Source organism: Stegostoma tigrinum, chromosome 31 (genome assembly GCF_030684315.1).
Source record: "Stegostoma tigrinum isolate sSteTig4 chromosome 31, sSteTig4.hap1, whole genome shotgun sequence".
NCBI lineage: Eukaryota > Metazoa > Chordata > Chondrichthyes > Orectolobiformes > Stegostomatidae > Stegostoma > Stegostoma tigrinum.
Window position 1 is genome coordinate 40,204,997 of NC_081384.1, and position 13,167 is coordinate 40,218,163.

Sequence of the window (13,167 nt, forward strand, 5' to 3'; positions counted from 1 at the left end):
CAGGAAGTGCTACACCTGCCCCTATACCTCCCCCGTCACCCCCATCCCAGGCCTCAAAACGACTTTCTACATCAAGCAGATGATCACCTGCACATTGCTTATGTGGTATACTGCATCCACTGTTCCTGTTGTGGCTTCCTGTACATTGGGGAAACCAAGCGGAGGCTTGGGCACTGCATTACAGAACACCTACACTCGGTTCGCACTAAACAACTGCACCTCCCAGTCACGAGCCATTACAACTGCGCCCCCCCCACCGGTTCCTCAGACGACATGTCCATCGTGGGCCTCCTGCAGTGCCACAACGATGACACCCGAAGGTTACAGGAACAGCAACTCCTATTCTGTTGGGATCCCTGCAGCCCAAAGGTATCAATGTGGACTTCTCAAGCTTCAAAATCTCCCCCTCTGCTACCATACCCCAAATCAGCCCAGCTCTCCACTTCGTCCCACCTACTAACCTCAACCCGCCTCCTTGACTTGTCTGTCTCCTCTCTGTCCCTATTTATTTCAGAACCCCCTTCCCCTCCCCCATCTCTGAAGAAGGGCCTAGGCCCAAAATGTCAGCCTTCCTGCTCCTCTGCTGCTTGGCCTGCTATGTCCGTCCAGCTGTACACCTTGTTATCTCTGGAATTGAGAATCTAGATTGGCATGGGGGTGGATTCCCAACATCAAGGAGGAAAGCAGAAGGCTGGAAGGACATACAGTAATCGAAAAGTTCAGGAGACAGGTCATGCTCTCATAGGACAAGTGGCAAGGAATGCCTGTTGGATTAAATTACATCATTTCAATGTAATAGGGCTGACAGATAAGGCCCATAAAACTCAGGGCATGAAAAGGTACTTGGGGCTGGGATATTGTAGCCATTACAGAAACGTGGCTAAGAGAGGGACAGGACTGGCAGCTTAATTTGCTGTAGGGCAGATGCTTTAGTTGGGATAGAGGGGGAGGAAAGAGTGGAGGGGAAGAAGGTGGCTCTTGAAGCAGGGTCCTGAACTGAAACACTGACTTTCCTCCTCTGATACTGCCTGGCCTGCTGTGTTCCACCAGTTCCACACTGTGTTGCCTCTGACTCCAGTATCTGCAGTTCTCACTATCTCAGAGAGCAAGGGGAGTTGCATTTTTGATTAAGGGGAGTATCTCAGCAGTAGGCTGAGATGAACTAACTGAGGGATCATACAGCAAGGCTTTGTGGTTTGAGATAAGAAATAAGAAGGGGATGGTGATGTTATTGGGTTTGTCCTATAGGCCCCAAATAGTCAACAGGAATTAGAGGAACAAATGTGCAGGGAGACTTGTAGGAGAAATAGGGTTCTCATTAGTGGGGGTTTTAAATTTTTCTAATATAGTGGACTGCCATAGCGTTAAGGGCTTAGGTGGGGTGGAATTTGTTAAATGTGTTAGGGAAAGCTTTCTCAAGCAGTATATAGAGGGTCCAACTGGGGAATGGGCAAAACTTGACCTACTCGTGGGAAATAGGGCAGGACAGGTGACTAATGTGACAGTGGGGGTGACTTTGGGACCAGTGACAATAATTCTATTCTTTTTAAAATAGTTATGGAGAATGACAAAACTGGCCCACAGGTTCAAGTTCAAATAGGTGCCAGGCGATTTTTGATGGAATTAGACAGGAGTTTGCAGGCGTTCATTGTAGTAGTTTATTTGCAGGTAAAGGATTCTCTGACAAGCAGGAGGCCTTTAAGCTCGATAGCTAGAGTTGAAGGTTTGTATGTCCCTGAGACGGTGAAAGGCAAGGTTGGCAGGAGTAGGGAACCCTTGATGACTAGAGATATTGAGTCTTTAACCAGAATTAAGTAGGAGGCATGGCTCAGGAACAGGTAACTAAGATCAAGGGTATCCCTGAAGGTAAATCAGCCTCCTCCTCCTCCCCTCACCCAGTTGAGAACTTTGAAATCAAGCCTATCCATATACTGGAAGAGGCAAGGGAGCAGATTGCTGGGGCCTATGGATGGGTCTGATTTCAAAGTTCTCAACTTGGTGGGGTGGGGAGTAAAGGCTGATTTTGACAAGATCAGATATAATATGGCCAGGGTGAACTGGGAGCAGAAACTTACAGGTAAATCTCTCTCAACACAGATGTGTTCAAGGAGAGAATATGGAGAGTACAAGATCAACATGTTCCAATAAAGAAAAAGGGTGGAACCATCGAATCCTGGATATCAAGGGGCGTACAGCTTTGGATTGAGAGAGAAGTGGGGTGGTGGTGGGGGGTGGGAGGGGGGGTGCAGTGGAGGCTCGCAGAAGATATCAAGCTTGAAACAGCCAAAGCACTAGAGATGTATGGAATGTGCAAATGGGAATGTTTGAGAGCTGTAAGGGGATATGAAAGAACGCTGTCAGATAAAATAAAGGAACTTCAACATTGTTTTACAAGTACATTAAGGGTAAAGGGAAAATGAGGGGAAAAGATTAAGGCCCATTAAAGACCAGAGTGGTGATTCATGTGTGGAACTAGAGGCTGTGGCTAGGGTATTCCCTTAAGCCATAAACAACCTCTGAGAAGACTGGAGAATAGCCAGTTTTGGTCACTTGTTTAATAAGGGCAACATAGATAATCCAGGATGTTACAGGTTGGTGAGTCTTATCTCAGTATTAGGAAAATTATTGAAGAAGATTCTTAGGCACGGGATTTACTTGCATTGGAAAAAAGAGGATTTATTAGGGATAATCAGCATGGCTTTATGTCTGGGGAGGATTGTCTCAAACTTGAGTTATTTGAGGAAGTGATGAAGGTGATTGTTTAGGGTAGGCCAGTGAATGTCTACATGGATTTGACTAGCAGGATTTGACAAGGTTCTTCATGGTAGGCTAATACAGAAGAATCAGTCATATGGAATCAGTGATGAAATGACAAATTGGCTGCAAAATTGACTTTGTCATCGGAACCAGAGGGTAATTGTGAAGATATGTTTTTCAGACTGGAAGTCTGTGGCCAGTGGTAAGAGCATAAGATGTAGAAGTAAAATTTAAGCCAATCGGCCCATCTAATCTGTTCCTCCATTCAATCGTGGCTGATCTGTTTCACAACCCCATTCTCCTTCCTTCTCCCTGTAACTCTTAATCTCCTTACTAGTCAAGAACCTAGCTCTGTCCTAAATACACTAAGGCTTGACATCAGTAGCCTTCTTTGGCAATGAGTTCCACAGATCCACCACCCTCTGGCTGCAGAAATTACTCCTCTCGGTTCTAAAGGGTCATCCCTTCATTCTGAAGCTGTGCCCTTTGGTTCTAGTCTCTCCTATTGGAGGGAACATCTCCTTCACATCCATTCTATCCAGGCTGCTCAGTATTCTGTAAAATTCAAGGAGATTGCCCACTCATCCTTCTAAGCTCCAATGAGTACAGACCTGAGTCCTCTACCACTCCTCATATGACATGCCCTTCATCCCCAGGATCATTTTCGTCAACCTCCTCTGGACCCTCTGTAAGGCTCGCACACCCTTAGATATAAAGTCCAGAATTGCTCTCAATATTCCAAATGTGGTCTAAATGTGTTTGTGCAGAGGAGATTTACCAGGATGGTGCCTGGTCAGGAGCGCAGGCCCTGTGAAGAAAGGCTGAGGGGCTTGGGTCTATTCTCATTGGAGAGGAGGAGGCTAAGAAGGGATTTAATAGAGACATAGAAGATGATCAGAGGATTAGATAGGGTGGACAGTGAGAGTCTTTTTCCAAGGATGATGACTTCAGCTTGTACAAGGGGGCATAGCTACAAATTGAGGAGTGATAGATTTAAGACAGATGTCAGAGGCAGGTTCTTTAATCAGAGAGTAGTAAGGGCCTGGAACTCCCTGCCTGCCAATGTAGTTAACTCAGCCACATTAGGGGCATTTAAACAGTCCTTGGATAAGCAAATGGATAATGATGGGATAGTGTAGGGGGAGGGGCTTAGATTAGTTCACAGGTCGGAGCAACATCAAGGGCCGAAGAGCCTGTTCTGCACTATATTGTTCTATGTTCTAACGAGGCTACACAGCCTGAACTGTATATCTCTGCTGTTGTATTCTAGCCATCTTGAAATGAATGCTAACAGTATATTTGACTTCCTAACTAGCAAATGAAATTGCATCTTAACCTTAAGAGAATCCTGAAGTTTTGTGAAGTCTTTTCCCATTTAGAAAATAATCTACACCTCTGTTTTTCCTACCAAAGTGCTCTGGAATGATCAGTGCTAGGACCTCTATTGTTTGTAATATGTCAATCATTTGGATGAAAATGTAGGCATTCAGATTAGTAATTTTGCTGGTAGCATGAATTTTGGAGGACTTGTGAATAGTGAGGAATATTATCAAAGTATGCAACACAGTATAGAGCAATTGGAAGATTGAGTGGATAAATGGCAGAAGGCATTTGATCCAGACAAGTGAAAAGCGATGCATCTTGGAAGGTCAAATGCAAGAGGAAGATACACAGTGAATGGCAGGACCTTGGGAGTATTTATATACAAAGGGTTTTGAAAGCAGTAACATAAGTGGATAAGGTGGTAGACAAGATGGATGGCATGCTTGCCTTCATCAGTTGCAGCATTGAGTATAAAGGTTGGCAAGTCATGTTGCAGCTTTATCAGACTTCAAATTGCCCATTAGTTGGGTATTCTGTACAATTCTGCTCACCATGCTCTAGGATAGATTTGGAGAGGTTGCAAAAGAGGTTTACCGGGATGTTGTCTATATTGGAGTGTATTAGCTGTTAGGAGAGGTTGGACAAACTTGGATTTTATTTGCTAGAGAATCAGGGACTGAAGGGTGCCATGACAGAAGCGTATAAAAGTATGAAGAGTGTTTTTTTTCCCCCCAAGGGTAGAAATGCCAAATACTTGGGCTGTACCAGTTGGCACAGAAATGGTGGCTCAAAGGGCCTGCCCCTGCGCTGTACTGATCTATTCTATGATTGTTCCCCATTGATACTTCAACCACTTTCCCAGCTTCATTGCCTAAAATTAAGTCCACAATTTCCCATCTCTGTATGGCCTCTATTTACTGGCTTTAAAAGCTCTCCTCGATACATATTAAGAATTCTGCTGCCTCTAAACTTTTCACACTATTATGGTTTCCCCACTTAATGTTGGGGAAGTTGAAATGCCCTACTATCATATGCCTACTACTTCAGTTCTTCTCTGAAATTTGCCTTTATAACTGCTCTACTATTTCTCTCAGGCTATTTCAGCACCTATAGTACACACCCAGCAATGCAATTGCTCCTTGCTGATTTTAAGTAATAACCATATAACTTATTTGATGAGAGATAATGGGAACTGCATCCTGGGCCTCCTGCAGTGCCACAATGATGCCACCCGAAGGTTGCAGGGACAGCATCTCATTCTGCTTGGGAACCCTGCAGCCCAATGGTATCAATGTGGATTTCACCAGCTTCAAAATCTCCCCTCCTCACCACTGCATCCCAAAACCAGCCCAGCTTGTCCCCACCTCCCTAACCTGTTCTTCCTCCCACCTATCCCCTCCTCCCACCTATCCCCTCCTCCCACCTATCCCCTCCTCCCACCTCAAGCCGCACCTCCATTTCCTACCTACTAACCTCATCCTGCTCCCTTGACCTGCCGTCCTCCCCGGACTGACCTATCCCCTCCCTACCTCCCCCACCCATACTCTCCTCTCCACCTATCTTTTCCTCTTTGATCCACCTCCACCTCTCTCCCTATTTATTTCAGAACCCTCTCCCCATCCCCCACTTTTCTGATGAAGGGTCTAGGCCCAAAACGTAGGCTTTTGTGTTCCTAAGATGCTGCTTGGCCTGCTGTGTTCATCCAGCTCCATGCTTTAATTTATTTGATGAACCTTCTAATGTTTCATCTCCTACTGCTTAAATAGATTCCCTCGTCGAAATTGTGACATACCCTCTTCTTTCACTACCTTTCTTATCTCTCCTGAAGACCCTGCATTCTGGAATATTGAGCTGTCAATCCCGCCTTTCCTCAACCATGTCTCAGTGACAGCAACAACGTCATACCCGTATGTTTTAATTTTTACCCTCAATTCATCTGCCCAGTTTGTCAGACTCCTAATATTAAAATAAAATGCTATCTAACCTTGCCAAACTCTGTGCCTTAACTGGCCTATGATGCCTATGCCTTCCTAAGTCGCTTGCTGTCACTTCTAATCTTGGCTGTTCATCTTCTGCTGAACATTCTCCCTGAAGCCCATACTTCCTACCAAATTAGTTTAAACTCTCTCTAACAGCAGGAGCACACTTTCCCATTCCAGTTCAAATGCAACCTGTCTGCCTTGTACAGATCCCACCACCCCCCAAACATGGCCCCAGTGTCCCAGATATCTAAAGTCATTTCTCCTTGTGCAATCTCTCCAGCCGCACACATCCAGACTAACCTGTGGATTGGTTTGCCCTCTCTTTCCTTTTTGTGGGAATATATCTCGACTCCGCCTGATTCATTTCCCCTGAGGGTAGTCCGTTTTTCAACTACCTTTTTTTCCTGCCAATCTTTGGTTCTAATTTATCCAGCCCAGGTCCATTCTTGCCCCATTGAAGTCCCCTCTCTGCCAGTTAACTAATCTCGCTCTCAATTGTTCACAGCCATTTTCTGCCATCATCCTAAGTGTAATGATGCAATGATCACTGTTGCTAAATGCTCTCTCACTGACACTTGATCTATTTGCACCCGTGTGCATTCACAACAACCAAGTCTAGCAGTGCATCTTTTCACATTGGAATTGACACACGCTGCTGTTCAGAAATTCTCTGAACACAATTAACACCATCCTAGTCTATATTTAGGTATTGAAGATCCCCATTATGACTATTCAAGACTTATTTCCTTGCAGATTGTTCCCCTGCATCCTTTTCAAAACTGGATGGTCTATGAATTACGTCAAGCAATGTGATTGCACTGTTCTTGTTCCTTAATTCTAGCTAAGTCAATTCTATCCGTGAACTCTACAGCTCTGCGGTGCTCTCCTTAACCAAAAACGCTACCTTTTCTTCCTTTCATAAAAAGGAACATCTTGTAATCGGGAATATTTATCACCCAGTCTCACCCTTCATTGAACTAGGTCTGTGTTATCACCTTGTATCATAACATCATATTCCCACATGGCAATCTGTGCCTGTAATTTCTGCATGGACTTCAGTAAGGTGTTTGATAAGGTTCCCTGTGGTAGGCTGATGGAGAAAGTGAAGTCGCATGGGGTCCAGAGTGTACTAGCTAGATGGATAGAGAACTGGCTGGGCAACAGGAGACAGTATGTTGTGGTGGAAGGGAGTTTCTCAAAATGGAGAACTGTGACCAGTGGTTTTCCACAGGGATCTGTGTTGGGACCACGTTTGTTTGTGATTATACATAAATGATCTGGAGGAAGGTAAAGATAGTCTGATTAGCAAGTTTGCAGATGACACTAAGATTGGTGGAGTAGCAGATAATGAAGGGGACTGCCCGACATTGCGCGAAATATAGATAGATTGGAGAGTTGGGCAGAGAAATGGCAGATGAAACTCAATCCGGGCAAATGCGAGGTGATGCATTTTGGAAGATCCAATTCAAGAGCGAACTATACAGTAAATGGAAAAGCCCCGGGGGAAAATTGATGCACAGATCTGAGAGCTCATGTCCATTGTACTCTGAAGGTGGCAACACCGGTGGATGGAGTGGTCAAGAAGGCATGCTTTCATTCATCAGACCGGGTATTGAGTACAAGAGTTGGCAGGTCATGTTACAGTTGTATAGGACTTTGGTTCGACCACATATGAAATACTGCGTACAGTTCTGGTCGCCGCATTATCAAAAAGATATGGATGCTTTGGAGAGGGTGCAGAGGAGGTTCACCAGGATGTTGCCTGGTATGGAGGGCGCTTGCTATGAAGAGAGTTTGAGTAGATTAGGATAATTTACATTAGAAAGACGGATGTTGAAGGGGGGGACCTGATTTGAGGGGTATAGACGGGGTGGACAGCAAGAAGCTTTTTCCCAGAGTGGGGTCTCAATTACTAGGGGTCACAATCTCAAGGTGAGAAGGGAAAAATTTAAGGGAGATATGTGTGGAAAGTTCTTTACACAGAGCGTGGTGAGTGTCTGGAATGTGTTGCCAGCGGAGGTGGTAGAGGCAGGCACGATATCGTCATTTAAGATGTATCTAGACAGGTACATGAATGGGCAGGGAGCAGAGGGATACAGATCCTTGGAAAGTAGGCAACAGGTTTAGATAGAGGATCTGGATCGGCACAGGCTTGGAGGGCCGAAGAGCCGGTTCCTGCGCTGTATTTTTCTTTGTTTATTGTGTATACTTGATGTATTCACATACATTCAACATATCTCTGATTTAGACTCCAATTATTTCTCCCTCACTCTGACTGTCTATTAGCTTTCTACTGTCCAGACTAGTGTTATCTGCTTCTCCCAGTAATTGTGCACCTTGTTATTATCATTTGGTTTAAACATCCGTGCTGAAATTAGCTTAAGTCTTGCCAAACAGCACGAGCAAATGCAGCAAAAGGAGCTTGCCTCTGGCTCTTTTCAGATGCAACGTCCAGCTTGTAGATATACTATTTCCATCAGTGCACTCCAGTAGTTCAGGAATCTAATGTCCTGTCTCCTGCACCATCTTTCAGCGACATTTTCATCTATTTTATGTTCCTGTTCCTACACTCATTTACACATGGTACTGGGAATAATTTGGAGATTGCTTCTTCAGTGGTTCTGCTTCCGAGGTTAAATTAAGATTGCAATACCATATTCTGTTTCCACCTGTGTCACTGGTTCCAATGTGGACCACAGTCTCTGGCAGTTCGCTGTCCCTCACAGGAAGATCTTGTGGCTGTTTTGTAATTATGACTGGCACCAGAAAGAAGCAACATTTCATCCTGTAGTCACATTAAGAGCCACAAGAAAAGCCTGTTTGCTTTCCTAACTAAAGAATCCCTTCTCTCTAATGCTCTCCCACTCATCTTTCTTTTCCATTTTGTACAGTTTAGCTACCTGTGGTGCCCTGAGCTTGGATCTGACTGCATTTCTCTGAGGAGCCTTTGCTAGTCTCCAAAATGAAAAACGAATTAGCAAACAGGATCGCTGGGGACTTGTGCACTGATTACCTGTTTATCTTGACCACTTCACAATCATCCATTGTTTCTGCTTGTTTGTCCGTAAGCCGCTACTCCAGCTGCTACTTGAAGCCAGTAGCTCAAACTTTTGTGGCCTGAAACACTTCCTATGCATGATTTGGCTGGGTCATGTGAAGTGTCCACGATTTCCCACAGGCCATAGAATGGACGTTCTGCTTCACTGAGCTGTCCAGCTGTACCATTGCGTGTTGTTATAAACTTAGTTTAACTTTACTGACTTTTCCTTATTTTAGCATTATTTTTGTATTGTAGTCTATACCAGAGATTGGTGGAAAGTAGAACTACCTCATTCTTAATATGAACCAGCTCCCCCTTCTGTACTTTTAAATTCTTAAATTTCTATTCCATTCTGGGAAGTTACTGCCACATATACTTCTATATGAAAAATATACCCTGTACTAGTTAAGAAATTTGTTTTACTAAAATTACTAAAATTTAAACACAATCTCTAACAGCAGCGTTAGGAGATGATGGCCTAGTGGTATTATAGCTGGACTGTTGACCGAGGGACCTATGTTCTGGGGACCTGGTTTTGAATCTCGCCACAGCAGATGGTGGAATTTTGAATTTATTAAAGAATTTGGAATTAAGAGTCTTGTATAACTCTATGGTGACCATCTGGTTCACTGATGCCCCTCTTGGCAGTTAGGGATGGGCAATAAATCCTGGCCTAGCCAGTTATGCCATCATCCCATTAATCAATTTTTTAGAAAGCTGCTCAACAATCAATCAACTCAACAATTTCCCTCTGATGCTACTAGTGTTATGATCCAATAGCGGGATCATGTTGTCAAGTCTCTATGTCTCCCTTTCCCTCTTCCCAGAGGGCCTCCACTGGACAATGTGCTTTACGGTCATTAAGGTCAATAACCTCCTGTACCATAATTATTCTGAGAGTTCTCTGATAGATATTTGTTATTTTTCTCTTTGCTTTCTTCTTTCCTTGTTTGCCTGTCTGTTGGAAATTATCCCCCAGGTTGAATGTTTAGATAAACCATCTTCTTATTTTCCTGCTAAAGACAGGCAACTCGCAACAAACTAAAATTTTGGACTGCACAGTGTTGAGAGTGCAGCCAAGTAAATCAATAGTGCAGAAAAGTTGTAGCAAACAGAGGATCAAAGGCAAGACAGTAGAGGCAATGATAGGGAAGGACCCCATCAAGTCCATGAATTCCTAATATTTTCTCCCACAGAGAATCAAGTTCATTGATTTGTTCGTTTTCAATACTTAGATTTCCACATTTCTCTCTCATTCCCATTGATCTTTTGCCGTCCTCAGATGTTGCTTGAGAAGCTGAATGGTACCGTGCCCTGCCTCCTGGACACCACTACTATCCCTGCAGAAGAGCTGTTGATGACAAACTCTCAGTCAGCAGTGGATTCAGGCATCGTGGAGAGTTCCGCTGCGTGTGGAACACGAACCACAAATGGAGAACAGGTGCAACATCCATACAACAGAACCTTCTCTGGGCTCTTCCACAACTTTGTGGAGTTGTGTTTACGGCGGGAGCCTGAGCAGAGGTACGATCATTGTGAGCGCAAACATGCTGTTAGCTGTTTCTGGCCTGGATTTCATTCCCAAAATTAGTCTTTACATAAAAATAAATCTTTAATGAACAAATAAGTTCTAATTTTTAGTTTAAACATATAAATATAAATGTTATAACATTGATAATCCTGGAAAGTGAAACCCTTTCCATTTTGGCTTTCTGACATCTTGAGGTCAGATAGAAGAATGTGTTGGATGTAAAGTTCCTTTGATTCTGCCCACTGTAGCTCTTGCTTTGATGCTTCGGCCAACCAACAAATCAATCTCTATGAATGAAAATAAAACAAAGAATTGTGGCTGCTAGGAATCTGAAACAAAAACAGAAATTGCTGGAGCAACTCAGCAGGTGTGGGACATCTGTGAGGAGAATGTAGAGTTAAAGTTTCAAGTCCAGTGACCTTTCTTCAGAATTTAGAAGAAGGGTCACTGAACCTGAAACATTAACTCTGCTTTCTCCTCACAGACACTGCCACACCTGCTGAGTTGCTCCAGCAATTTGTTTTCGTTTCAAACCTCCGTACATGATCTGAGACATTTGTTATTTCAGGACTGTCATCCAAGTCCGATTCTGATAACGACTTGTTCAGATTTCACTGTGGGTCATGGATTATTTGCTACTGTCTCCAGACTGATTTATAGCATTTGGCTAAAATTAATCAGTGCAACACAGTTAGGGATTGAACCCAAACTGCCTGGTCAATGTGGCACAGTTGCTCATTGCTGGTTTTACTAACTGCAGCTTTGAGGAGGCATTTTACCAACCTGTGATTTATCTGCATCACCCTCACTGGAATACTGCTTCAGTTAATGCAGTTTATTTCAACATTTTAACTGACTCTTGTTCTTGTGTGTTCATTGTAGACCCTCAGCCAATGCATTGCTCAACCATTCATTTGTGAAGCAGGTATGTCCATGTTGTGATTTATCCTTCATATATTCAGTTGTCCCATAAGTCGGTATCCTTCCACTTTATTAGTGGCATGGAGGACATGTTCTCAAGGGACAGGGCTTTCTCTTAAGCTCCTAGTAAGTCTGTCATTTTGATGAAATGTTCTTACTGTGAGGCATCTTGGGATGAGAGGTGGGAGTGAGAAATGGGAAGGTGGGAATGAAATGATGGGAGATAAAACATTGGAAGAATTACGAGAGAAGTATGCGCAAAGAGTAAGGTTCCTTGTCTTTTAATGGTTAGTGAGACGAACCAAGTATAATTCTGTTCAAGATTGATTGGGACTCCAGATACTGGGTGCTGAGTTATAAAAACACATTACAAAAGTGAATATAATTCTTGCCATTATTCCTCAGCATCTCAATACTGTGACCATTTAGGATACTTTTACTGGTAATTTCATAAACTCTCTAGCTAAGGATGTGCAAGAAATGCTCACCCACATCACAATCAGCGATGCCCACATCCCAAGACTGAATTTGAAAAAAAGTTGTTACAGATCTCAGCCTTGCCAGTGGTCCCCTCCCTTGCAAGAATATTTTTTTCAATTTCAACACAAAGGATTTGTGCAGGGAGGGGTTGTTGCTTTACGTTCGCTAGCTTATCAGCTCACCAAAGCCGTCATTTCCATTACTCTGACTTATGATACGAACTGACTTTGTTTTCTTTATTTTTCAAGCTAAAGCGTCGGGTGGTGGAGGTGCTTCCTGACCTGCTTCGACCCGTAACACCTATGACAGATCTGAAAGGAACTCACCCACGTGAGTTGCGAGGAGTGGCCGGGCTGACATCCAGCCTGGAGCAGCTGGATGTGGATGATTGGGACTTCTGAAAGTGGAGACCATGCAAAAACAGCAGCTGCATGATGCTGCTAGTCTTTCTTTGTATTTTTTTTTACATAAAAAGCTAACTTCATTAACTTACAAATGTTAGCTGGGATCCGGCGACCTGTGTGATCGAAGCTGAATAATGTGCGTGTCCTTTTGAACCAGCTCGGGTGGATCAGGGACCACCATCTGAACGTTGTTGCTCAACTGAACTTGAGAGATGTCAGATCAAAACCTTTGCCCTTTTGCTATAAATGTACCAGCAGTCAGTGAATCATGGATGCGGGTCTGCTGCCTTTGCATCCTTCATCACAGCGGAGGGGGTACGATATTCTCTGATGTTTCATTACCATCTTAAATGAAATCCCTTTATACCTGAATTGTTATTTATTCAGACTCAGTCAATATTAAAATAACATTTGAATATATATGCGTGGAACATTATATATTGAACAAGTCCCAGATGCACTATTATTGTTTGGCTCCTGCAAAGGAGAGAATCCAGCTGAAATTTCCAATTCTGACAGGTCGGTTGATTGGCTTTATTTCATCACACAGCTCTAGGACCCAGGATCATTTTCTAGTCAGTTGCTGGAATTTTACCTTGATTGCTGAGTCAAATCCAAATAAATAATGGCAGTCAGCAGAACATGGCCTTAACTCAGCTGTGTGAGACAATCCCACACATTAAGATTGTGATCACTCTTACTCCCAACAGAACTAGAACAGGAGTAGCA

General features: G+C 43.6%; 1 protein-coding gene across 6 annotated transcripts in view; it reads left to right on the plus strand.

Moving 5' to 3' along the window:
- The window catches only part of strada (STE20 related adaptor alpha), a 96,624-nt gene extending 83,766 nt beyond the window's left edge, over window positions 1-12,858 (plus strand). For all 6 annotated transcript variants that reach the window (XM_048560984.1, XM_048560989.1, XM_048560987.2 and 3 more), the window contains 3 exons: window positions 10,385-10,626; window positions 11,516-11,558; window positions 12,283-12,858. In XM_048560984.1, the coding sequence (XP_048416941.1) occupies window positions 10,385-10,626; window positions 11,516-11,558; window positions 12,283-12,435 (438 nt within the window). In that variant the 3' untranslated portion in view covers window positions 12,436-12,858. The remainder of the gene's footprint in view (window positions 1-10,384; window positions 10,627-11,515; window positions 11,559-12,282) is intronic.
- Window positions 12,859-13,167: the final 309 nt, after the last annotated feature.